Here is a 27,826-nt window from a genome sequence, read left to right on the forward strand (position 1 = left end):
CTGCTAACACAAAGTCTTGGGTCTCTGTGGAAAAACACTAGAACAGATGGGTAGAAACTATTGTAAACAAACAGGTAGTGGCCAGGCTCTAGTCATAGACCTTGTAGATAGGGGTAGACAGTACCAACTTAGATTAGGACAAGTGAATCATAGGTGGAGTCATAGTGGCCTGTCCCCTGAACCTTCACCCAGCTGACACACTGTTCTGGAAGATATCTGTACTCCCCCTGAACACCTACGCTCCTACATCATCCCCTTCCCCACATCCTGCCTTTTTGTGTATATAACCCGTATGTGAAAAAGTAAAAATTGCGATCTGATCAGCCTATAGACAGGTTGCCATTCTTTGCAACTTTGCCTGCTACCCCCTGCTCTCTTTCACGTGATCTCCCTGGACCCCTGTTTAATGTCCTGCTGGACAGGACAATCAAGAATTGACAAATTGGACCTCATAAAATTACAAAGTTTCTGTAAGGCAAAGGACACTGTCAATAGAACAAAATGGCAATCCACAGATTGGGAAAATATCTTTACCAATCCTACATCTGATTGAGGTAGTTAGTATCCAAAATATAGGAAGAATTCAAGAAGTTAGACTCTAGAGAACCAAATAACTCTATTAAGAAGGAGGTAAAGAACTAAACAGAGAATTCTCAACTGAGGAATCTCAAATGGCTGGGAAACACTTAAAGAAATGTTCAACATCTTTAGGCATCAGGGAAATGCAAACCAAAACAACCCTGAGATTCCACATCACACCAGTCAGTAAACACATGTGACAGCAGATGTTGCTTAAGATATGGAGAAAGAGGAATATTCCATTGCTGTTAGGACTGCAAGCTGGTAAAACTACTTTGGAAATCAATCTGGAGGTTCCTCAAAAAATCTGAAATAGTTCTACCTGAAGACCCAGATATACCACTCCTAGGCATATACACAAAGATGCTGTAACATATAACAAGGGCACATGCTCCACTATGTTTATAATTGCCTTATTTATAATAGCCAGAAGCTGGAAAGAACCCAGATCTCCTTCATCAGAGGAATGGATACAGAATATGTGATACATTTACACGATGGAGTGCTACTCAGCTATTAAAAACAATGACTTCATGAAATTCTTAGGCAAATAGATAGAACTAGAAAATATCATTCTGAGTGAAGTAACCCAGTCACAAAAGAAGGCACATGGTATATTCTCACTGATAAGTGTATACTAGCCAAAAGAAGCTTCGAATACCCATGATACAACTCACGGACCATTTGAAACCCAAGAAGAAAGAAGATCACACCAAAGTGTGGTTGCTACGGTACTACTCAGTAGGGGGAAGAGAATAATCTCTGGGAAGTAGAGAGAGAGAGGGATCAGGGAGGGAAAGGAAGGGGAGAACAAAAGGGAGGCCTGTTCAGATAAGGGAAGAGATGGGAGAGAATTCTGAAAGGTCAAGAATTTGAAAGTAGGTGTGTAGCATGGGGAAGGGGGAACAGGGGGTAGCTACTAGAATGTCTAAGATGCCAGGGACCCAAGAGGTTCTCAGTAGCCATCAGGGAGAATATTAGCTGATATACCCAACAGAGAGGAGATAGAACATGTAGAGACAATATCCCTCCAGTTGAGGGATGGGGCCAACCATCCACCTGAAGGAAAGGCCATCCAGAGACTGCCACACCTAGGGATCCATCACATCTGTTGACACCAAACTCAGACACTATGGCTGATGGCAACAAGTGTTTACTGAGAGGAGCTCAGTATAGCTGCCCTGGATAGACTGTGCCAGAGCCGGTGAGGATGTACACAGCCAAACATTGGAACCCCAATGGAGAAGTTAGGGTAAGGACTGTAGGAGCTGAAGGGATTTGCAACCTCATAGGAAGAACAACAATGTCAAGCAACCAGACCCCCCTCCCCAAAGCTCCCAGGGACTAAACCACCAACCAAACAGTGTACAGGGGATACTCATGGCTCTAGCTGGATATGTAGCAAAGGATTGCCTTATCAGCCATCAGTGGCAGGGGAGCCCTGTGGTCCTGTAGAGGCTTGATGACACAGGATAGGGACGTGCTAGGCCGATCAGGCAGGAGTGGGGCAGTACTCTCATAGAGGAAGGAGGGGAGGAGGAGAGGAGGAGAGGAGGAGAGGAGAGGGGTGTTGTGGAGGGAAAACTGGGAAGAACTATAACATTTGAAATATAAATAAATAAAATAACCAAACAAACCCCGTGGTAATTTACCAGGGTCAAATAGTCTTCACATGGATGCAGGGATGGTTCAATATTTGGAAAACAACCAACATAATCCAATATATAAACAAATTCAAAGAAAAGCTCACATGAACATCTCATTAGATGCTGAAAAAGTCTTTAAAAATATCAACACCCCATCATGTTAAAAGTCATGGAAGGATCAGGAATTCAAGGCCCATACTTGAACATAGTAAAAGCAATACACAGCAAGCCAGTAGCCAACATCAAACTAAATGGAGAGAAACTTGAAGTAATCCCACTAAAATCCAGAAGAAGACAAGACTGCCCTTTCCCTCTATTTATTCAACATAGTACTTAAAGTTCTAGCCAGAGCAATTAAACAACAAAAGGAGGTCAAAGTGATACAAATTGGAAAGAAAAAAGTCAAAATTTCACTATTTGCAGATGATATGATAGTATACTTAAGTGACCCCCAAAATTCTAACAGAGAACTTCTACAGCTGATAAACAACTTCAGCAAAGTGTCTGGATATAAAATTGACTGAAACGAATCAGTAGCCTTCCTCTACTCAAAGGATAAACAGCCTGAGAAAGAAATTAGGGAAACAACACCCTTCTCAATAGTCACAAATAATATGAAATATCTTGGTGTGATGATAAGCAAGCAAGTGAAAGATCTGTATGACACAACCTTCAAGTCTCTGAAGAAAGAAATCAAAGATCTCAGAAGATGGAATGATCTCCCATGCTTATGGATAGGCAGGATTGATATAGTAAAAATGGCCATCTTGCTGAAAGCAATCTACATATTCAGTGCAATTCTCATCAAAATTGCAACTCAATTATTCATAGAATTAGAAAGAGCAATTCTCTAATTCATTTGGAATTAAAAAAAAAAACCCAGGACAGCTAAAACTCCTCTCAACAATGAAGGAATGTCTGGGGGAATCACCATCCCTAACCTCAAGCTGTACTACAGAGCAATAGTGATAAAACTGCATGGTATTAGTACAGAGACAGGAAGATAGATCAATAGAATAGAATTGAAGGTCCAGAAATAAACCCACAAATCTATGGCCACTTGATCTTTGACAAGAGAGCTAAAACCATCCAGTGGGGAAAAAAAGACAGAATTTTCAACAAATGGTGATGGTTTAACTGGAGGTCAGTATGTAGAAGAATGCAAATTGATCCATTCTTATCTCCCTGTACAAAACTCAAGTCCAATTTGATCAAGGACCTCCACATAAAACCAGAAACAATGACTCTAATAGAAGAGAAAGTGGGAAAGAGCCTCAAACATAGAGAAAATTTTCTGAACAGAAAACCAGTGGTTTATTCTCTAAGATCAACAGTTGACAAATGGGACCTCATAAAATTGCAAAGCTTTTGTAAGGCAAAGGACACTGTCGTGAGGACAAAATGGCAACCAACCAATTGGGAAAAGATCTTTACCAATTTTACATTTAATAGAGGGTTAATATCCAAAATATAGAAAGAACTGAAGAAGTTAGAATCCAGAGAACCAAACAACCCTGTTAAAATGGGGTACAGAGCTAAACAAATAATTCTCAACTAAGGAATCTCAAATGTATGAGAAACATGTAAAGAAATGTTCAACATCCTTAGTCATCAGGGAAATACAAATCAAAACAACTCTCAGATTCCACCTCACACCAGTCAGAATTGCTAAGATCAAAAACTCAGGTGACGCCGGGTGGTGGTGGCGCATGCCTTTAATCCCAGCACTTGGGAGGCAGAGGCAGGCAGATTTCTGAGTTCGAGGCCAGCCTGGTCTACAGAGCGAGCTCCAGGACAGCCAGGGCTACACAAAGAAACCCTGTCTCGAAAAACCAAAAAAAAAAATAAAAAAAAAATAAAAAAAAAAAAAAATAAAAAAAAAAATTAAAAAAAAAAAAATAAATAAATAAAATAAAAACTCAGGTGACAGCAGATGGTGGAGAGTATGTGTAGAAAGAGAAACACTCCTTCAGTGCTTTTGGGATTGTAAACTGGCACAACTACTCTAGAAATCAGTCATATGGTTCCTCAGAAAACTGGACATAGTTCTACCTGAGGACCCAGCTGAACCACTACTGGACATATACCCAAAAGATATCATAGGAAAAATTTGTCATCAGTTTTCTGAGGAAGGTACGATAAATTTAGCGACCTGGAAAGAAATTGGGAAAAGTCTTCAAAACTACTATGATGTGCATGGACCAGGAAAAATGCCTGTACATACTTTCAGTCTCTTTACCTTGATTAGATATAGTTTAGATCCTAGACAGGAGAGTTGAGCCTGTGTATTCAGAACCAAGATTTGAGCTGCTGCTTTATGAGGCAGAAGAGCCCTAGATGTGTAGGAGGCCGAGCAGCTGAAAGAGGAAGCTGCTAAGATATCATAGGGAAGAAGAATTGTTTGCTCCTTGTTGCCTTGGCAGAACTCAAAATTCCTTCCAAGGACAAGTTAGTTAAAGAGGAAGTGCAGAGATTAAAACTGGTTTCGATTCATTGACTGTACAAGTGCAGAAGTTACAGGCTTGACAAGCTCAGGGGAGTTCTTGGGAACATCAGAGTGGATCCCAAAGCTGAGAGCTAGTAAAACTCCAGAAACAGAGCTTCCAGTTATAGCAACAGTGAGACAGTGCCTGCGAGACAGCCTTTGTAGACAGTTTTATCTTCCTCACAAGTGACCTTGAAAGAGGCTACTCTGAGAGGACATAATATTCAGGGATTTCATATTGCATTTACAGTTATACAACAGGTGGATCTGCAGGGTAATAGAGTTACAGTTTATTACTGAACTCCAACAATGGTCAGCTGCTGCAAAGCATCTTGGTATCCCCACACCTGTCTTTAAAACAAAACTATAATGGCCTGTCTCATCAGATTGTCCTCCTGCCTTTTCAGCTTTTCTCTCACAATCCACCCTCTGGTGCAGTCTCCTTCCTCTTTCTTCCTTCAGGAATTTCCCATTGTCTGACTCACATGACAGGCCTGACCCTTTCCCCACCCCTTTTTATGCTTCTTGCTCCTCTGGGCTTCCACCTTGACACACAGTTTTTCCAGTTGCACAGCCAACTCTACAATCCTTTCAGAAACCAGGGAGTAAACTTTGTTTCCCCCTCTCCTTTATTTTTGTTTTTTATGCTCCTTTATTTCCAGTCACAAATTTTCCAACTCCTCAGCCAGTTTTTCAAACTTTTTTTGAAACAAAATATATGAAGAAGGAAAAAAAAAATCCCTCTGGGAGTAAAGTGGGGATATCCCAGCAGTAGCAGCTGCAATAAATGTTTTGCTAGCCTCTCAAAACAAAATATCTCTATCTCCCGGCCCCTGACATTTCTTTTATGGCATTTAAATCCCATTTCCCATTTTTTGTTCTTATATTTTGATCCCCAGGCTGAGGCACCACTTATTCCTTGTCATCACAATGTTTTGGGTTCTACCTTTTATCCCACTCTTTATCTCTGTTCCCCTTCATTTCAAGACAGATGGAAACAAGAGAAGATGGAGACCCTTGAATCTAATATCTTTCTTGTTTTTTCTTTGAGTGTGATGACTAATAAACTAATCCCTCCCCCACCCATAACCACCAACCACCAACCCTGCCTGTGGTGGCTCTAGAATTCATATACTCTCTGAAAAGTTCCCAGAATTCCAAACATGACAGAATTGTAGAAACTGTCTGCAACTGGAATAATCACACCATCACCAGAGCAAGAGGTCAATCAGTCAGCTGCTATGGAAAGCATGAACCGCATATTCCCACACATGGTATTAAAATGAAAATATACTACCATATTTCTGTGCTTTTTAAAGAAGCCATAATTCCAAGATTGTCACTACAAGTTTCCGTGCAGAGGATAGACCAGGCACGGGTAAAGAGTGTACATGGTGGAAATCTCAGTGTGGGACGTTACTGTCTATTCAGATAAGAAGAGTATCCTCGCCTGGTTTTGGATTAATTGGCATTGGGTGTTAGCAGTCAAGTAGGATGAGGAGAATGTCTATGCAGAAGGCAGAAAAGGTGTGAGTTTCAGGGAATGGCTAGGTAAGGATGCTGTCTGCCTGGTGGGTTATCTCTGTGTGGCCACTGTCCAGGGTGATGAGGGCTTCTGTTCATCAAGATGACTTTGGTGGAGAGCTAAAACCCTAGGTTGGCTGAATGGTGTCTCTCCAGAGTTCAGCACCAGGAGTCAGATCACAAGTTGGGTGAAGGAGGCTTTCCTCAGCCAGGGTGTGAGAACTTCAGCAAAGTGTCTGGTCATGTGTGGGAACATCCAGCCTAAGGGAGGAAGGTATTACTTTAGGGGACATAGGCTTGACCTGAGGTTTGGAGTCCATCCAGAAGGCACAAACATCTTAGTGAAGAGTGATCAACGTGGGAAGAAGATGGGTAGCATCTAAGAGATCATGTGGGATCATGAGATAGAGATAATTAGAATAGATTTATTTTTACTCATAGATGTGGTTAGAAATGCTAAATTTGGGAAATAAAATAAAACCAGTGGCTTTATATTAAAATAAGGGTAATAGTGTGAACCCATGGTTTTCAGTATGTTTGGATATAAAAGTAAGAGGAAACCAATAAACACAAATTGTGTGTGTGTGTGTGTGTGTGTGTGTGTGTGTGAGTGAGTGTGTGTGTGTTTCTCATGCATGCACATGCTGTTTGCTTGTTATGTGTAGGAACATTGGAATAGCTGGAAGAGATTCAAAGAAGGGAAGTATTTGGAAGAACTGAAGCTTGAGCATGTGGCTATGAGCTGGAAGATGTTTGTGGGACTCAAATCATCCCATCTTCAGCAACTAATGTAAGTGTCCTCTCTTGTACTCTGTGATCCACTTAATTCTCCCAAATATTCTCAACAGTGCACTGAACACTTAGAGCTTGTGCTGAGGAGTGCAGGGATTAAGGGAAGAGAGGCACAAGGGAGGACAGTGTCCTCCCACAGGTACTAACCAGAGATGTTTCAGGAGCTCTGGATGTGACCAGTAGTAAAGTGAGTGGGGAGTCTCCATGAGCTAGTTATGAACCTGTGGCAGGAGGCAGAGTGCTCAGAGAAGCAGCTTCAGAAGAAACAGGATGTGAGCTTTGCCTTCCCCACACTGTAGGCAGCTGAGAGAAAAGTGGGAGCCCACACAATGGAAAGGGCCCCTGGTCCTCTAGAGTGTGGTATCACAATTTGCCTGTTGAGCCAAAATTAGTGTTGTGCCTTAAGTGTTTGCTCATGTGTCTGGTTTGCCTGAAACCACAGTGGCATATAAAAGTGTACAAATTTATGTTTGCTGCGAGTGTCTTAGGACATAGTTTTCTAATAGCATGTTTCCTCTTTTCCCTCCTTCCTATTTCTTTTCTTCCCCCTTTGAGTTCCCACTTTTTAGTACTTGCATATTGCACTGTGTGGGTTTGAAGGTTATAATTTTATTTTCTTGTATTAACAGGCTGCATCTCCCTTGTGTGGCCTGAGTCATTCTATGCTGTGGTTTCTTGTTCATGTGTTTTATCCTAGTGAGACATGACTCTTTTTTCTTAAAGTTGTACAATATGACAACTTATCACAGTTATTGATTCTCACATACCACAGCGCCTCAGAGAGGGTAGAAAAGTCTTTTCTAGATATGGCTTCAGAAATCACTTATGCAGAAGTGAAGTTCAACAATGAATCCAACTCTTTGGGCACCTACTCTGAATCTCCTGCAGGTAAAACAAAACAATAAACCCTTTCTGTATTTAATGTAGATGGCAGGATTAAGGAATGGTCATTTGCAAAGTTGGGCAGTATTTGTGACCGATTCTTTGAGTTCTCCCATCTGGTATTTTACAGGAGTCTCAGATGTTTAAACCGTTTGTAAATTGACTTGAAGAGCTGTAGAGTTGTACAGTGGGAAGGAGAAGCTTTCTTGTCATGGTGTTTGCTCTTTTCATTTACAGAAACTATACCTTGAATCTTTCTGCATTTCCTGATTTATATAAATTTTTTGAAAATGAACTCATATTTTTTTAACAGCAAGCTCTTTCCTCTATGCCTGACAGTATTTTGTAACTTCATGAAAACTGTTTTAGTTTTGGAGATTTTATCCTTAAGGAACTTAATTCATTTATCCTATAGATCAGAGCAAAACATCTTACTTGTTAGGCAGTTGCTCTGCCATTAAACTGCACCTTCATCCAGGAAACGTTCCAGCCATTATATGGTGGCTATCAGACTGATGTCCTGCTAAAGCATGGATTATGATTATAAGTATTTATCTTTTGTTGTATATATGTATTTTAACATTTGGACAGTCTGGAAGTTATTTAAATATACAGTACTACAATCACAGTAAAAAACACCATGATAATGTGGTGACATGGAAATATATTTACAATACTGATGTAAAGAAAATTTGTAGGGCACGTGGCAGTATTTATGTTGTGTTATAATGTGAGAAAAGATATTATATATACATACTTTAACACTTGCTGAAAGGGCCACATGGGGTCTAATTCCAGTACTTGGGAGGCAGTGACAGGAGGATCACTGAGGATTTGAACCCAGTATGGTCTACATAATGCATTGCAGACAATCCCCAGAACTACACAGTGAGACCCTAGCTCATTCAATTTCCCTTTACACACACAAATCTCCATGAATGGATATGAGCCAAGTATTTAATATATACATTTAAAGTAGTTTTCAGACCTCAAAGTATTAATACCAGCTATTGAAACAGTGTAAGCTTGTGCTTTTTTATTATTGTAAATGTTCTCACTATTAGCAATTATGTGTCATGGAGAAAAGTGAAGAAGATGAGGGTGGAAAAGAAGAAAAAAGGATGAAACTTATTTCTCATGAAATGAATGTGCTTCTCCTTCTAGCTACCAGAGAGAAACGTGTCCGTCATTTAAGTAAACCTGTTTTCCCCTCGCTGCCTTTTACATTTCTGATGGTACTTCTTCTGCTGCTGGCAATCACATTCTTAGTTGCTTTTATCAGTAAGTATTCCAGATGAATTATTAGGGTATCTCTGCCTTAGATAAAGAAACATTCCACTGTAGCAGTTGGCATTTAATGGAAACATGAAGAAGTAATATTCTTTGGGGAAAAATAATTTAAAGGATTCCATTGTAACTTTCCCTTTGTCCTTGAATTTAACTATTGTCTTGGAGAAAAATGGAATCTATTCTAAGTAGGGAAACTGAATCATATGTATGAGTGTTTGTGTGAACTTTGTGGAGTGAACTTGGTCTTTATTAGACTGGGAAGCCAAATCTACATTTCCTCATTGTCATCAAGGTGTCAAGCTGTATGAGTATAGGGCTCCTTTATCTAGTGTGAGATCGTGGACAAGAAGGATTTAGGAAGAAATTATCGAAGAAAATTCTTCAGCTAATTCTTAGCTACTTCTGACCTGGCCAGTATTATGAGAAATCTAAAAGCAACCTGAGCAAATGGGTGGCTTTTTGTTCAACAAAGATTTGAGAATGTATGAACAATTTAAAAATACATGAAAAGTTGTATATTTAGGATGTTTTACTCATTCATTTGATCATTCAGAATAAAGTAATAGTAATAATATAGTGATAGCATGCACTAATATATGTCAGATGTTGTACTTGTCAGACCAAGTCCAGGAAGAACACAGACTCTGTTCTAAAAAAATTTAGAGGAAAGTCAATTGTGAGCTAAATACAATGGCACAATTTTATTATCCCAGCTACTCAGGGTGTTAGTAGGACAGAGAGTATGTGTGGAGCTAGCCTGGGCCATGTAAAAAGACTACGTCATATAAAAATGAACTAGTGTCTACAATGCAGTCTGGGAAATGTTGTGCTGAGATAACTTTCCTATAAGGGGTGACACCTAGATCTGTGGGTTCCAAGAATGTCACAAAGAGATGAAACTAAGGCACGAGTGTCTGAAGCACACAGTGCTAAGTGAAGAAGAAATGACATTTCCCTAGGTAGATACAAACAGGATGCAGAATATGTGTTGTGCTCCCTTATGAGAAACAGTTCTTTCTCCTAAAGAGTGATTTTATGTCAAGTATTGTTTTCTATATAAGAAAACAATATGTAAGAAATCAGTATAAATGTAGTGAGCTAATACACATGCTTATTTATCTTATGCTTCCATGGACTGGCAATTTTGGCTGATCTCCACTGAGTAGCTCCTTTGGCCCTAGCTGAACTTAGGCATGTATATGTGGCCAGTTACCAGTTTCTGCAACTCATCCTCTGAGGAGGAGGAGGCCAGCTGGAATGACTAACAGCATGACTCATGTTTATTTGAGTCCTTAGGAGGTCCTGAGCTTGTTTACATGGCAGCATGGAGATTTCTAAGATTGAGGGTGACCATGAGCCAGGCCCTGATAAAATTTAACTGGAGGGTCAGTCGATCAGAGCTCATTTTGTACATCCTTCTGGCCAGCTCTTGCAGAAGACTTCAGAAGAATATATATATATGATTTAAAAGGGTTTTTTTTTTCTTTTTGCAAAACATCAGTGCTAGGGAGAACCTTTCTACCATTTCAAATAGAGAATTAGTATAGTCATATTTGGGTTATAGACAGTGCTTTTGCAAGACTCTGAAAATAGAATCAGTAGGGTAAAAAGAAAAACATGAGGGCTAATTTATAACCCAATAATGAGATGCATGTCTGGAGAACATGAGATGAGGCAGTTTTGATATATAAAGAGAATAAATAGGACCCAGGGAATAAATGCTTGGTGAGTATTGAGATCTACTTATTAAGGAGTCCAAGAAGTAACATGTGACTTTAATATTTTGATGTAAACTGAGCAACCATGAAGTTATTCAAAGAAGTAGAGAATATATAAGTCATAGGATTAAGTTGGTAGATATTGTCTTGACTTTTAGGCATACTGAGTTGAACCTAATATGTTAGTGTTTATTGAGCACAAAATCTCACACAAATAGGCAGTAGACAAGACCATAGCAATACATGAAAACACTTGGGAAGAATTTGTATGAGAAGGAAGCATAATGACAGGGCTGTAGGAAGTGTTAAATTTTGAAGGGGTGGATGGAGGGAGAAGAGATTTTAAAAGACAACAAAAAGTGATGGACAAAAGGTGAGGAAAAAATCTTGACAGAGCAATGTCTTAAGACCTAAGGGGGAAGAGAATTAGGCTCACGACCATTAACAAGGTGGCTAATGAGTGCCCTGGTGTATTATTGATGATCCATTTTGAAGCTGGTGTTAGAGAACTGGATGGAGCAAAAGTGATGGCATAATGAGAATAGTGACCAAAACAGGAAAGTGAAGAAATTCAGTTGTTGAAAGAGAGGCCATTCAGTTTGATTCTGAGTGAGCAAGAGTGTGGTACATGGAGGAGCAACTCTGCCGAAAGATGCACGTTTAAGGAGGAAAGCATGCCTTGTATATACTTGTTGTTTTTTTTCTTATTTCCCATTATAATATAACCTGTAACTACTCAAAATTATCAAACCCCTTTTCCTCACAGCAAGAATGTAGTTTACATCCTTAAATATGAGTGTCTATCTCTGCTTCATCTCCTTGAAGAATTAACATTTTCATCTTACACTCAGCATTGAAGGCTATGGCTCATTCCCTTTAGAGCCATGATAATGGGCCCATCCTGTGTTTTATATAACTTGTGTTTCTGTGAATTCTGAAAGTACCTGTGGTTTCAAATTAGGAGGCCGAGGATTCCATTAACTATAGGGTGATGGGAATTGTAGTCATGCTCTGTCTACTTAGGTAATGTGGATGCTGTAGTTGTTTGTAGCAGTAAATAAAAAATAGAAAGGCATGCTTCTATCATGAAAATGAGTGGTTTTGGTTCTGTTTTCTTCTAGTTTATTTTCAAAAGTACTCCCAACTTCTTGAAGAAAAAAAAGCTATAAAGGGTATAACTCACAACGAATTGAACTGCACAAAAATAAATTCACGCATGGAAGGTAAGAATTAATGTACCTAAGTGTTTGGTTGCTCTTGTAGAGTGTAATGGTTTCACATAAATCTTTGTTCTCTCTCTTTCACTTATTCTCTCATAAATTGCATTCCAATCACCATTTCCCCTCCATCTACTCCTCCCAGTCACTGCCTCCCACCTCCTTGCTTCCCGACATTCACACCTCCTCTGTTTCCCTCCAAAAAAGAGGAGGCCTTCTAGGGATATTAATGGAACCTTGGCATAACAGATTACAGTAAGAGTAGAATCTAGACCTCATATCAAAGCTGAACAAAATAATCCAGGAGATGGAAAATCATCTCAAGAGCAGGCAAAGTGTCAGATAACCCATCTCTACTGTTAGGAGTTCCACAAGAAAACCAAGATAGACAAACATATACGCAGAGGACCTAGTTCAGGTCTGTGTAGGCTCTGTGATTGATGATTCCATCTCATGAACCCCCATAAACCTTGTATAGTTTATTCTATGGGCCATGTTTTCCTGGTGTCCTTAATCCCTCTGGATCCTACAATCCTTCCTCCCACTCTTCTTCCACATTCCCCAAATTCTGTCTAATATTTGGCTGTGTGTCTTTGCATCTGTTTTTATCAGTTGCTGGATGAAGGCTTTCTGACAAGTTTGGCTAGGCAAGGATCTGAGAGAATAGAAGAAATTGATTAGAAATCATTTCACTGACTTTTTTTTTTCCAGATGTGTTTGCTTCTATCCGATGTGTCTGGGCTATTCAGTCTTAGTTCCTGGCCATCCAGGCAGTGTTGGACATGGGCTCCCTCTTGTGGCTTGGGCCTCAAGTTGGACCAGCCACTGGTTGGCAACTCTCACAAGTTTTGTGCCCCCTCAGCACATCTTACAGGCAGGAAAAATTGTAGGTCAGAGGTTTTGTGGCTGGGTTGAGGTTTTACTGCTGGGATCCTTGGGTGGTTACAGAAGGTGGTCAGTTCATGCTTCGTATCACCCATTACTAGGAGTTTTTATTAGAGTCATCCTTATATATTACCTGAAGTTTCCACTGTACTAGGTTTCCTCACAGCTAACCAAAAGCCCACAATTCCAATCATCTCTCCCTGTACTCATTCCCACCCCCAAATTATTTTTTTCTGTTCCTATCTGCACCTGCCCTTAATCTACTCATAAGATCTATTATATTTTCACTTTTCAAAAAGATGCATGTGTTACCCCTTGATATTTAGTCTATGTTAGTCGATTGTTATAAAATTATTTTTTAATTAACAGCTAATATCCACTTGTAAGTGAGTAAATTCTATGCTTGTCTTTCTGGATCTGGGTTACCTTATGCAGAATGATTTTATTTCTTGTTCCACCCATCTGACAAATTTCATGATGTCATTTTAAAAACAGCCAAGCAACATTCCATTGTTTCACTGGACCACATTTAAAAAATGTATTCTTCATTGAGGAACATCTAGGTGGTTTCCAGATTCTGGCTATTACAAATAAAGCCATCATGAACATAGTTGAGCAAGTGTCTTTTAGTAGGATAGAACATTTTTGACTATTTGCCCAAGACTGGTACAGGCAGGTCTTGAGGTACATTCATTTCCACTTTTTTGATGGATGGTCATATTGAATTCTATAGTGGCTATCCAGGTTTGCACTTCTGCCAGCAGTGGAGAAGAGTTCCCCTTGCTCTAAATCCTCATCAGCATGAGCTCTCACTTAAGATTTTGGTCTTAGGCATTTTGATGGGTGTAAGATGGAATCTAAAATAGTTTTAACCTGCATTTCCCTTATGGCTAAGAATATTAAATGATTCTCTAAGTCTCTATCAGCCATCTGAGATTCTGCTATTGAGAATTCCCTTTATTTCCTTTTTAAAATTTTTATTGGGTATTATATTTACATTTCAGATTTTATTCCCTTATCCCACTTCCTCCCACCATCCAGAAACCTCCTATCCCAACCCCTCCTCATGCTTCTATGAGGATGTGCCCCCACCTATGCCACCCCCTCCCACTTCCACCTCCCCACTCTCACATTCCACCCCACTCTGTGTTCGTTTTTCATGGGACCAAGAATCTCCTCTCCCACCTATGCCCAACAAGGCCATCTTCCCCTACATATACAGATGGAGTCATGGGTCCCTCCCTATGTGCTCCCAGGCTGGTGGTTTAGACCCTGGGGAGCTCATGTTGGTTGGTATTGAAGCTCTCCCTATGGGGTCACAAACCCTTTCTGTTCCTTCAGTCTTCTCTCTAATTTCTCCATTGGAAAACCCTTGATCAGATCAGTGGTTAGCTGTGAGCATCATCCTCTGAATGTGTCAGTCTATGGCAGACCTCTAAGGAGACAGCTATATCAGGTTCTTGTCAGCATGCACTTCCTGCCATCCACATCAGTGTCTAGCTTAGGTGACTGTACATGGGATGGATATCCAGGTGGATAGTCTCCAGATGGCCCCTCCTTCAGTTTCTGTCCCACATTTGTTTCCATATTTGCTCCCTTGAGTATTTTTGTTACTCCTTCTAAGTAGGACTGAGGCATCCGCACTTGGTCTTCCTTCTTCATGAGCTTCATGTGGTCTGTGAGTTGAGTCTTCGCTATTCCAAGCTTTTGGGCTATCATCCACTTATCAGTGAGTAAATACCATGTGTGTTTTTTTGTGATTTGTTGTCCTCACTCAGGATGATATTTTCTTTTTTTTTTATTAGATATTTTATTTACACTTCAGATGGCATCCCCTAACCCCATTCCCCCCCACCCCCCTTAGGAAACCCATATCCCATGCCCCCTTTTCCTTTTTGCATTTATAGATTTTTTAAAAAGAATGTTAATCAATAGGCTTTATAAGTTTGAAATTGTTCAATCAGAGGTGTAACCCACTGACCAACCTAGATATAACAACTATCTTTGACTGGTGGAGATACATGAATATCTGCCTCCCTGTCTCCCCCCTCTTTCTCTCTTTCATCACTTAGCTTCTCCTCTCCTTCTTCCTCTCCTCTTCTTACTCCTTTTCTTCCTCTCAGTACTCCTGCTACCTTAGCTCCTCTTACACATCACCCTTCCTGTTAAAATGAAACTTTTCTCTCAAAATACAATTAGAGCATAATTATGCCAATTTGTACCAGTGAGGTACAGGATAGTCCTAATACCCAGTCCGTCCTTTTGTTGACTAACCGGCTCCTCTGTCATCTATTCTAACTAGAACATTTAGTTCTGAACCTGGCTTTAGGATGAATGTCAGCTGACGATCATCCACTCAAATCTTTTCTCTTAAGGTCAATAGCTATTTGTTTTCAACCCCATCAGAAATCCAGAATGACTGAGTTAACTATAATTGTGGGAAGCACAAATCGTAGTTTCTAAAACTTAGCCAATTTATAGAGACCTCTGACCACCTGGACACTCGCTCTACTTCAAAACGTTGGAGCATCTGTTCTTCTGCCTTCTGGCCCAGGATCATCTGACAGACCTTAGTGCTGCAGAATTATTAAGGGCTGATTACTCTGTCTAGGCAGATATAATCAGTCGACTATTCTGCAAGTGTGTCCTTTTCTGGACAGTAATTTGTCTGTAGAAGGAAAGTGGCAATTCTTGCCTAGTGGCTGTCTCACCACAACTGGAGTAACTCCAAGGATGCTCAATTTCTTCTTAGAATTTAACATAGGAAGCTGTCCGGAGCAGACAGGTCTCTAATGAAAATGAACATTAATACTGAAATGTTTGTCATGTCAATTCTAAGGATTTCTGATGTTTTGAAAGCCAGCTATCCATGTAAGGTAATCTGGACTGTTGCCTGTTAACTCCACTCAGCTATTTCTACATAAAACATAGAGAATACCCTTATAATAAACTCCAAGTCATGAATTTGCTATAGTCCCTTAACTCACAGGCTGACCATCTCAAATCAGTTAAAAAGAGTTAAAGAAGGACTGGGTCTAAGCTTTGTATTCCTAAATGTGTTATACTGGCACAATGCCTATGAGAGTAGCAATATTTGTCTCTCTCTTATATCATTAAGAAGCTCATGCCAATGAAAACCTTAAAATTTGTAAACAAAGTAAATTGGTGCCATTTAAGAATTTATATCTTCATCTTGATATTAATTATACAGATTTCTACTAATAGGTTATGGCTATGCAATAAACCCTAGCTAATTCTCTCTTTTCTGACAAAACCACTACTTTTCCCTAGAGAGACAGCCCAACATTTACCACCTTAGTCCCCTAGCCCAGGGAATAGGGGTGCTGACTCTTCATTAGCTTCTTCAAGCTGATTATGGGCGTTGAGATATTAGAAGAGGAGTGGGGGGGGGGAGAGCAAGTTGACAATCCTCTGATGCTGTGTCTTCGCTGCCTCCAGATGGAATTCACGGACCTCAGAGGTTTGAGCAGGTCTGCCCAGCTTGCTTGTTGAGTAGATACACCAAGGCTGATCATTCTGCAATATACAATTCTCAAAACAAATTTTAGTATCAGGATAGTTTTTTTTTTTTTTTTTAAAGAGGGCTGACATTTTATTAAGATTGTTGGTTCTACTCGCTTTTCTATTTTTTCCCCTCTTTTATTGGATATAATATTTACATTTCAAATTTTATCCCCTTACCATATTTCCCCCACCACCCAGGAACCCCTTATCCCATCCCCCCTCCTCCTGCTTTTATGAAGGTGTTTATCCACCTACCCCCAGCACCCCTCCCCACCCTCTGATTCCCCCCCCCTCAGTGCTCAGCCTTCAGGGTACCATTGACCTTGTCTCCCACCTATGTCCAACAAGGCCATCCTCCCCTACATATACTGCTGGAGTCATGTGTCTCTCTATATGTGCTCCTAGGCTGGTGGTTTAGACCCTGGGGAGCTCTGGCTGGTTGGTATTATTGCTCTCCTCACCGGGCCACCAGCCCTTCAGGTTCCTTCAATTTACTCTCTAGCTCCTCCATTGGGAACCTTTGATCAGATTAATGGATAGCTGTGGGTATCTGTCTCTGGGTATGTCCGACTCTGGGAGACCTCTAAGGAGACAGCCTTATCAGGCTGCTGTCAGCTTTCCCATCCTGACATCCTTATCAGCGTCTATTTTTGGTGACTGCCCATGGAATGAATACCCAGACGGAATGGTCTCCCTACAACCCCCCCTTCAGATTCTGACCCACACTTTGTCTCCATATTTGCTCCCTTGGGTATTTAGTTACTCGTTCGAAAGACCTAGGCATCCTCACTTGTTCTTTCTTCTTCATGAGCTTCATGTTGTCTGGTAGTTGAATCTTTGTTGTTTCAAATTTTTGGGCTAATCTCCGCTTATCAGTGAGTAAATACCATGTGTGTTCTTTTGTGATTGGGTTAACTCACTCAGGATGATATTTTCTAGTTCCATCCATTTACCTAAGAATTTCTCGAATTCATTATTTTTAATAGCTGAGTAATATTCCATTGTGTAAATGTACCACATTTTTTGTATCCATTCCTCTGTTGAAGGGCATCTGGGTTCTTTCCAGCTTCTGGCTATTATAAATAGGGCTGCTATGAACATAGTGGAGCATATGTCTTTGTTATTTGTTGGGGCATTTTCTGGGTATATGCCCAGAAGTGGTATAGCTGGGTCCTCAGGTAGTGCTATGTCCAATTTTCTGAGGAACCGCCAGACTGACTTCCAAAGTGGTTGTACCAGCTTGCAACCCCACCAACAATGCAGGAGTGTTACTCTTTCTTCACATCCTCGCCAGCATCTACTATCACCTGAGTTTTTGATCTTAGCCATTCTGACTGGTGTGAGGTGGTATCTCAGTGTTGTTTTGATTTGCATTTCCCTGATGACTAAGGATGTTGAGCATTTCTTAAGGTGCTTCTCGGCCATTCGAGTTTCCTCAGTTGAGAATTCTTTGTTTAGCTCTGTACCCCATTTTTTAATGGGGTTATTTTGTTGTTTGGCATCTAATTTCTTGAGTTCTTTGTAAATATTCGATATTAGCCCCCTATCGGATGTAGGATTGGTAATGATCTTTTTCCAATCTGTTGGTTGCCGTTTTGTCTTGTTGATAGTGTCCTTTGCCTTACAGAAGCTTTGCAATTTGATGAGGTCCCATTTGTCGATTCTTGATCTTAGAGCATAAGCCATTGGTGTTCTGTTCAGGAACTTTTCCCCTGTGCCTAGGTATTCGAGGGTCTTCCCCAACTTCTCTTCTAATAGTTTCAGTGTATCTGGCTTTATGTGAAGGTCCTTTATCCACTTGGAGTTGAGCTTTGTGCAAGGGGATAAGAATGGATTAATTTGCATTCTTCTACATGTTGACCTCCAGTTGAGCCAGCACCACTTGTTGAAAATGCTGTCCTTTTTCCACTGGATGAATTTAGCTCCCTTGTCAAAGATCAAGTGACCATAGGTATACGGGTTCATTTCTGGGTCTTCAATTCTGTTCCATTGATCGTCCTGTCTGTCTCTGTACCAATACCAAGCAGTTTTTATCACTACTGCTCTGTAGTACAGTTTGAGGTCCGGAATGTTGATTCCCCCAGAGGTTCTTTTATTGTTTAGAATAGTTCTCGCTATCTTAGGTTTTTTGTTATTCCAAATGAACTTGTAAATTGCTCTTTCTATCTCTATGAAGAATTGATTTGGAATTTTGATGGGTATTGCATTGAATCTGTAGATTGCTTTTGGCAGGATAGCCATTTTTACTAAATTAATCCTGCCAATCCAGGAGCATGGGAGATCTTTCCATCTTCTGAGATCTTCTTCAATTTCTTTCTTCAGAGACTTGAAGTTCTTGTCATACAGATCTTTCACTTGCTTGGTTAGATTCACTCCAAGATAATTTATTTTATTTGTGGCTATTGTGAAGGGTGTCATTTCCCTGATTTCTTTCTCTGCCTGTTTATCCTTTGAATAGAGGAAGGCTACTGATTTGTTTGAGTTGATTTTATATCCAGCCACATTGCTAAAGTTGTTTATCAGGTTTAGGAGTTCTCTGGTGGAAGTTTTAGGGTCACTTAAGTATACTATCATATCATCTGCAAATAGTGAAATTTTGACTTCTTCCTTTCCTATCTGTATCCTTTTGACTTCCTTTTGTTGTCTAATTGCTCTAGCTAAGACTTCCAGTACTATATTGAATAGGTAAGGTGAGAGTGGGCAGCCTTGCCTAGTCCCTGATCTTAGTGGGATTGCTTCAAGTTTCTCTCCATTTAGTTTGATGTTGGCTACTGGCTTGCTGTATATTGCTTTTACTATGTTTAGATATGGGCCTTGAATTCCTGATCTTTCCAAGACTTTTAACATGAAGGGATGTTGAATTTTGTCAAATGCTTTCTCAGCGTCTAGTGAGATGACCATGTGGTTTTTCTCTTTGAGTTTATTTATGTAGTGAATTACATTGATGGATTTCTGAATACTGAACCACCCCTGCATTCCTGGGATAAAGCCTACTTGATCTTGATGGATAATTGTTTTGATGTGTTGTTGGATTCGGTTTGCGAGAATTTTATTGAGTATTTTTGCATCAATATTCATAAGAGAGATTGGTCTGTAGTTCTCTTTCTTTGTTGGGTCTTTTTGTGGTTTAGGTATGAGTGTAATGGTAGCTTCATAGAATGAATTGGGTAGTATTCCTTCTGTTTCTATTCGATGGAATAGCTTGAAGAGGATTGGTATTAGGTCTTCCTGAAAGGTCTGATAGAATTCTGCACTGAAACCATCTGGCCCCGGAAATTTTTTGGTGGGAAGATTTTTAATGACTGTGTCTATTTCTTTAGGCATTATGGGACTGTTTAGAAGGTTTATCTGCTCCTTGTTTAACTTTGGTACCTGGTCTCTATCTAGAAAATTGTCCATTTCCTCCAGATTTTCTAATTTTGTTGAGTATAGGCCTTTGTAGTAGGATCTGATAATTTTTTTAATTTCCTCTGTTTCTGTTGTTATGTCTCCCTTTTCAGTTCTTTTTTTTATTAGATATTTTATTTACACTTCAGATGGCATCCCCTATCCCCATTCCCCCTCCCTTAGAAAACCCCTATCCCATGCCCCCTTTTCCTTTTTGCATTTATACATTTTTTTTAAATAATGTTAATCATAAGCGTTATAAGTTTGGAATTGTTCAATCAGAGGTGTAACCCACTGACCAACCTAGATATAACAACTATCTTTGACTGGTGGAGATACATGAATATTTGCCTCCCTGTCTCCCCCCTCTTTCTCTCTTTCATCACCTAGCTTCTCCTCTCCTTCTCCTCCTCCTCTTCTTACTCCTTTTCTTCCTCTCAGTACTCCTGCTACCTTAGCTCCTCCTACACATCACCCTTCCTGTTAAAATGAAACTTTTCTCTCAAAATACAATTAGAGCATAATTATGCCAATTTGTACCAGTGAGGTACAAGATAGTTCTAATACCCAGTCCATCATTTTGTTGACTAACCAGCACCTCTGTCATCTATCCTAACTGAAACACTTAGTTCTGAACCTGGCTTTAGGATGAATGTCAGCTGACGACCATCCACTCAAATCTTTTCTCTTATGGTAAATAACTATAAGTTTTCAACCCCGTCAGAAATCCAGAATGACTGAGTTAACTATAATTGTGGGAAGCACAAAGCATAGCTTCTAAAACTTAGCCAATTTATAGAGACCTCTGAACACCTGAAAAGCCCCTATACTACCAAATGTTGGAGCATCAAATCTTCAGCCTTCTGGCCCAGAATCATCTGACAGACCTTGGTGATGCAGGATTATTAAGGACTGATTACTCTGTCTAGGCAGATATAATCAGTCGACTATTCTGCAAGTGTGTCCTTTTCTGGACAGTAATTTGTCTGTAGATGGAGAGAGGCAATTCTTGCCTAGTGGCTGTTACCACACAACTGGAGTAACTCCAAGGATGCTCAATTTCTTCTTAGAATTTAACATAGGAAGCTGTCAGGAGCAGACAGGTCTCTAATCAATATGAACATTAATATATAAATATTTGTAGCATCAGTTCTATGGACTTCTGATGTTTTGAAAACCAACTATCCATGTAAGGTAACCTGGACTGTTTTCTGTTAACTCCTCTCAGCTATTTCTAAGTAAAATATGGAAAGCACCCTAACAATAAACTCAAAAATATGAATTTGCTATAGTCCCTTAACTCATAGGTTAACCGTCCCAAATCAGTTAAAAAAGTTAAAAAAGGGCTGGGTCTAGGCATTGTATTCCTAAATGTGTTTTACAGGCACAATGCCCATGAATGTATCAATATTCATCTCATTTTTATATTAATAAGAGGCTTGTACCAATGAAAACCTTAAATTTGAGATCAAAGTAAATTTTGTACCATTTAAGAATTCATAACTTCATCTTGATAATAATTATACAGATTTCTACCAGTAGCTTATGGCTATGCAGTAAGTCCTAGCTAATACCTCCTGTTCCAACAAAACCACTACTTGTCCCTAGAAAGACAGACCATTATTAATCACATTAGTCCCCAAGCTCAGGGAATAGGGGCACTGACTCTTCTTTAACTTCTTCAAGCTGATTAAGGGCGTTGAGATTTTAGAAGAGGGGTGGGGGGGAGAGTAAGTTGATAAGCCTCTGATGCTGTGTCGTCACTGAATCCAGATGGAATTCTAGGACATCAGAGGTTTGGGCAGGTCTGCTCAGTATGCTTGATGAGTAGATACACCAAGGCTGTGTATTCTGCAATATACAATTCTCAGAACAAGTTTTAGTATCAAGAAAAAAAAAATTTCCCACCCCCAGGGGGCTGACTTTTTTTTTTTTAAAGATGTTGGTTCTGAAGACTTTTTTTTTCCCGCTTCTTAAAATTGGTTGTAGTATTTACGTTTCAGATTTTATCCCCTTAGCCTACTTCCTCCCACCACCCAGAAACCTATCCCATCCCCCTCCTCATGCTTCTATGAGGCAGTGACCACACCTACCCCCTCACTATCCCCTCCCCGCCCTCACATTCCCCCCCCCACTGTGTGTTCATTCATTCATTTTTCATTCATTTTTTTTATGGGACCAAGAAACTCCTCTCCCACCTATGTCCGACAGGGCCATCCTCCCCTACATATACCTCTGGAGTCTTGGGTCCCTCCCTATGTGTTCCCAGGCTGGTGGTTTAGACCCTGGGGGGCTCTGGTTGTTTGGTATTGTTGCTTTCCACCTGGGGTCAATAACCCTTTCTGCTCCTTCAGTCCTCTCACTAAGTTCTCCATTGGGAAACCCCTGATCATAACAGTGGTTAATTGTGAACATTGTCCTCTGAGTGTTTTAGTCTTTGGCTGACCTCTAAGGAGACAGCTATATCATGTTCCTCACATTATGCACTTCCAGCCATCCACAACAGTGTTTAGATTAGGTGGCTGTACATGAGGTGAATACCCAGGTGGAAAGGTCTCTTGATGGCCCCTCCTTCAGTTTCTGTTCCATGTTTTGTTTCCCTATTTGCTCCCTTGAGCATTTTTATTTCTCGTTCTAAGTAGAACTGAGGCATCCCCTCTTGGTCGTCCTTCTTCATGAGCTTCATGTGGTCTGTGGGTTGAGTCTTCGCTAATCCAAGCTTTTGGGCTAACATCCGTGGAGATATGTTTGTGTAACTATCTTCTTTTGGGGTTTTTGGAACATTACTTTCTTGCTTTTTCTAGGTTATAGTTTCCCTCCTTGTGTTGGAGTTTTCCACCAATTATTCTTTGAAGTGCTGGGTTTGTGTTGAGATACTGTGTAAATTTGGATTTGTCATGGAATATTTTGGTTTCTCCATCAATAATGATTGACAGTTTTGCTGGGTATAGTAGTCTGGGCTGGCATTTGTGTTCTCTTAGGGTCTGTATGATATCGGTCCAGGATCTTCTGGCTTTTATGGTCTCTAGTGAGAAGTCTGGTGTAATTCTTATAGGTCTGCCTTTATATGTTACTTTGCCCTTTTCCCTTACTGCTTTTAGTATTTTTTCTTTGTTTTGTACATTTGATGTTTTGACTATTATATGGCAGGAAGTATTTCTTTTCTGGCCTAAACTATTTGGAGTTCTGTAGGCTTCTTGTATATTTATGGACATCTCTTTCTTTAGGTTAGGGAAGTTTTTCTCTATAATTTTGTTGAGGATATTTACTGGTCCTTTAAGTTGGGAGTCTTCCCCCTCATCTATACCTATTATCCTTAAGTTTGGCCTTCTCATTGTGTCTTGGATTTCTTGTATATTTTGGGTTAGTAGCTTTTTGTATTTTGCATTTTCTTTGACAGTTGTGTCAATGTTTTCCATGGTATCTTCTGCACATGAGATTCTCTCTTCCATCTCTTGAATTCTGTTGGTGATACTTGTGTCTATGACTCCTGATCTTTTTTTTAGGTTTTCTATCTCCAGGGTATTGTCCCTTTGTGATTTCTTTATTGTTTCTACTTCCATTTTTAGATCCTGCATGGTTCTGTTTAATTCCTTTTCCCGTTTGGTTGCATTTTCTTGCAATTCCTTAAGGGATTTTTGTGTTTCCTCTTTAAGGGTTTCTATCTGTCTACCAGTGCTCTCCTTAAGTTCTTTGAGAGTGTTATTTATGTCTTTCTTAAAGCCCTCTATCATCATCATGAGAAGTGATTTTAATTCTGATTCCTGCTTTTCTGGTGTGATGGGGTGTTCAGGGCTTGCTCTGATGGGGGAGCTGGGTTCTGATGATGCCATGTAACTTTGGTTTCTGTTGCTTACGTTCTTGCGCCTGCCTTTTGCCATCTGGTTAACTCTAGTGCTGCCTGTACTTGCTGTCTCTGACTAAAGCCTGTCTTTCTAGTTATCTAGCTTGTGTCTGATCTCCTAGGGGTCCAGATGTCTCTGTGATCTTTTCCAGCTGCACTGATTACAATGGTACCTCTAGGATGCCTCAGGATATGGTGCCTCCAAGGTAGTAGTCTAGTTAGGTGTCTGCTGTTCTGGGTGCAGTGTCTCCTCTAGAATATCTCAGGATATGTTGTCTGAAGCTCTGAGTTCATTTGTTCCTCTGTGGCTCTGGATTGAGTGGACCTTTCAGTATGTCTCAGGTGGAATCTGGGGTCCACACAACAGCAGACCTGGCAGAGGTCTGATCTAGGCCTCAGATCTGAGAACTAGTTTCTAAGACACTGTCCAAGTTAGAGCGCTTGGGATCCCTGCTTCCTCTGGGTTCTTGGAGTTTGGGGACAGAGCTGCCACCCAAGATCTGCTCAGTGCTCTGGCCCAGACCGGAAGGAACCAGTGTTCCGGGCCAGGAGTAACTTCCTGGGTCCTTTTGGTTCCCAGTTACTCCCTGTTTAGGGCGGGCCCTACTGTCTGCTTACCTAGGATACTGCCTGAGTTCCAGTGCCTGGTATCCCTGCTTCCTCTGGGTTCTTGGATATTGGGGGCAGAGCTGCCACCCAAGATCTGCTCAGTGCTCTGGCCCAGACCGGAAGGAACCAGTGTTCCAGGCCGTGAGTGACTTCCTGGGTCCTTTTGGTTCCCAGTTACTCCCTGTTTAGGGCGGGCCCTGCTGTCTGCTTACCTAAGATACTGCCTGAGTTCGAGTGCCTGGGATCCCTGCTTCCTCTGGGTTCTTGGATGTTGGGGGCAGAGCTGCCACCCAAGATCTGCCTTCAGTTCTGATTTTATTAATTTGAATGCTGTCTCTGCGCCCTTTGGTTAGTCTGGCTAAGGGTTTGTCTATCTTGTTGATTTTCTCAAAGAACCAGCTCCTGGTTTTGTTGATATTTTGTATAGTTCTTTTTGTTTTGACTTGGTTGATTTCAGCCCTGAGTTTGATTATTTCCTGCCGTCTACTCCTCTTGGGTATACTAGCTTCTTTTTGTTCTAATGCTTTCAGGTTTGCTGTCAAGTTGTTAATGTATGCTCTTTCCACTTTCTGTGAGCACTTAGAGCTATGATTTTTCCTCTTAGTACTGCTTTCAATGAGTCCCACAGGTTTTGATATGATGTGTCCTCATTTTCATTTAAATCTAAAAAGTCTTTAATTTCTTTCTTAATTTCTTCCTTGACCAAGTCATCATTGAGTAGAACATTGTTCAGTTGCCAAGTGTATGTCGGTTTTCTGTTGTTTTTGTCCATGTCAAAGACAAGTCTTAATCCATGGTGGTCTGATAAGGTACTGGGGATTATTTCAATCTTTTTGTATCTGTTGAGGCCTGTTTTGTGACCAATTATGTGGTCTATTTTGGAGAAGGTACCATGAGGTGCTGAGAAGAAGGTATATTCTTTTGTTTTAGGATGAAATGTTCTATAAATGTCAGTTAAGTTCAATTGGTTCATAACTTCTGTTAGTTTCATTGTGTCTTGGTTTAGTTTCTGTTTCCATGATCTGTCCATAGCTGAGAGTGGGGTGTTGAAATCTCCCACTATTATTGTGTAGGGTGCAATGTATGCTTTAAGTTTTAGTAAAGTGTCTTTTATGTATGTGGGTGCCCTTACATTTGGGGCATAGATGTTTAGAATTGCAAGTTCTCTTGGTACATTTTTCCTTTCATGAATATGAAGTGTCCTTCTTTATCTTTTTTGATTACTTCTGGTTGAAAACTGATTTTATTTGATATTAGAATCGCTACTCCAGCTTGTTTCTTGGGACCATTTGCTTGGAAGATTGTTTTCCAACCTTTTACTCTGAGGTAGTGTCTGTCCTTTCCACAGAGGTGCGTTTCCTGAATGCAGCAAAATGTTGGGTCCTGTTTATGTATCCAGTCTGATAGTCTATGTTTTTTTACTGGAGAATTGAGTCCATTGATATTAAGAGATATTAAGGAAAAATGAGTGTTGTTTCCTGTTATTTTTGTTATTGGCAGTGGAGATATGTTTGTGTAGCTACCTTCTTTTATGGTTTTTGGAAGATTACTTTCCTGCTTTTTCTAGGTTGTAGTTTCCCTCCTTGTGATGGAGTTTTCCACCAATTATCCTTTGAAGTGCTGGGTTTGTGTTGAGATACTGTGTAAATTTGGATTTATCATGGAATATTTTGGTTTCTCCATCAATAATGATTGACAGTTTTGCTGGGTATAGTAGACTGGGCTGACATTTATGTTCTTTTAGGGTCTGTATGATATCGGTCCAGGATCTTCTGGCTTTTATGGTCTCTGGTGAGAAGTCTGGTGTAATTCTTATAGGTCTGCCTTTATATGTTACTTTGCCCTTTTCCCTTACTGCTTTTAGTATTTTTTCTTTGTTTTGTACATTTGATGTTTTGACTATTATGTGGCAGGAAGTATTTCTTTTCTGGCCTAAACTATTTGGAGTTCTGTAGGCTTCTTGTATATTTATGGACATCTCTTTCTTTAGGTTAGGGAAGTTTTCCTCTATAATTTTGTTGAGGATATTTACTGGTCCTTTAAGTTGGGGGTCTTCCCCCTCATCTATTCCTATTATCCTTAGGTTTGGCCTTCTCATTGTGTCTTGGATTTCTTGTATATTTTGGGTTAGTAGCTTTTTGTATTTTGCATTTTCTTTGACAGTTGTGTCAATGTTTTCCATGGTATCTTCTGCACATGAGATTCTCTCTTCCATCTCTTGTATTCTGTTGGTAATACTTGTGTCTATGACTCCTGATCGTTTTTTTAAGTTTTCTATCTCCAGGGTGTTCTCCCTTTGTGATTTCTTTATTGTTTCTACTTCCATTTTTAGATCCTGCATGGTTTTGTTTAATTCCTTCTCCTGTTTGGTTGCATTTTCTTGAAATTCCTTAAGGGATTTTTGTGTTTCCTCTCTAAGGGTTTCTATCTGTTCTTTGAGAGTGTTATTTATGTCTTTCTTAAAGTCCTCTATCATCATCATGAGAAGTGATTTTAATTCTGAATCCTGCTTTTCTGGTGTGATGGGGTGTTCAGGGCTTGCTATGATGGGGGAGCTGGGTTCTGATGATGCCATTTAACTTTGGTTTCTGTTGCTTACGTTCTTGCGCCTGCCTTTTGCCATCTGGTTAATTCTAGTGCTACCTGTACTTCTGTCTCTGATTGAACCCTGTCTTTCCAGTTGTCTCGCTTGTGTTTGGTCTTCTAGGAGTCCAGATGTCTCTGTGTTTTTTACCAGCTGCCCTGATTACAGTGGTATCTCTAGGATGCCTCAGGGTATGGTGCCTCCAAGGTAGCAGTCCAGCTAGATGTCTGCTGTTCTGGTTGCAGTGTCTCCTCTTGGATATCTCAAGATATGTTGTCTGACACTCTGAGTTCAGTTGTTCCTCTGTGGCTCTGGATTGAGTGGACCTTCCAGTATGTTTCAGGCAGGATCTGGAGTCCACACAACTGCAGACCTGGTAGAGGTCTGGTCAGGGCCTCAGACCCGGGAGATGGGCAAAGGGGGGTGCTAGCTGGCAGGGGCGCGGGGGTGGGGGATGGGTATCTGCTGGATTCTGAGCACTCAGGGTACCCAGCTATGAGCTCAGGGTAGTATGTGGGTTTTCCTACCTAAAGCTGGTGGCGGGATCTGTGGATCCCCCAGAATGTGTCTGGCAGAATCCGGGGTGCACTCACCCGCAGGCCTCAGACTGGAGGAGGGGCGAGCGGCAGAAGGGGTATGCTAGCGCTGGCTATGGGTTCTATGGATCCCCCAGAATGTGTCTGGCAGAATCTGGGGTGCACTCACCCGCAGGCCTCAGACCCGAGGAGGGGCGAGCGGCGGAAGGGGCGTGCTAGCACTGGCTATGGGTTCTATGGATCCCCCAGAATGTGTCTGGCGGAGTCTGGGGTGCACTCACCCGCAGGCCTCAGACCCGAGGAGGGGCGAGCAGCGGAAGGGG

At 40.6% G+C, this 27,826-nt stretch overlaps 1 protein-coding gene across 1 annotated transcript in view; it reads left to right on the forward strand.

Moving 5' to 3' along the window:
* Window positions 1-7,734: 7,734 nt before the first annotated feature.
* LOC117715382 (C-type lectin domain family 4 member A-like) overlaps window positions 7,735-27,826 on the forward strand; it is a 34,801-nt gene continuing 14,709 nt past the window's right edge. The window contains exons 1-3 of the mRNA XM_034512170.2: window positions 7,735-7,914; window positions 9,073-9,189; window positions 12,038-12,139. Of these exons, the coding sequence (XP_034368061.1) occupies window positions 7,833-7,914; window positions 9,073-9,189; window positions 12,038-12,139 (301 nt within the window). The 5' untranslated portion in view covers window positions 7,735-7,832. The remainder of the gene's footprint in view (window positions 7,915-9,072; window positions 9,190-12,037; window positions 12,140-27,826) is intronic.

Source organism: Arvicanthis niloticus, chromosome 9, assembly GCF_011762505.2.
Source record: "Arvicanthis niloticus isolate mArvNil1 chromosome 9, mArvNil1.pat.X, whole genome shotgun sequence".
NCBI lineage: Eukaryota > Metazoa > Chordata > Mammalia > Rodentia > Muridae > Arvicanthis > Arvicanthis niloticus.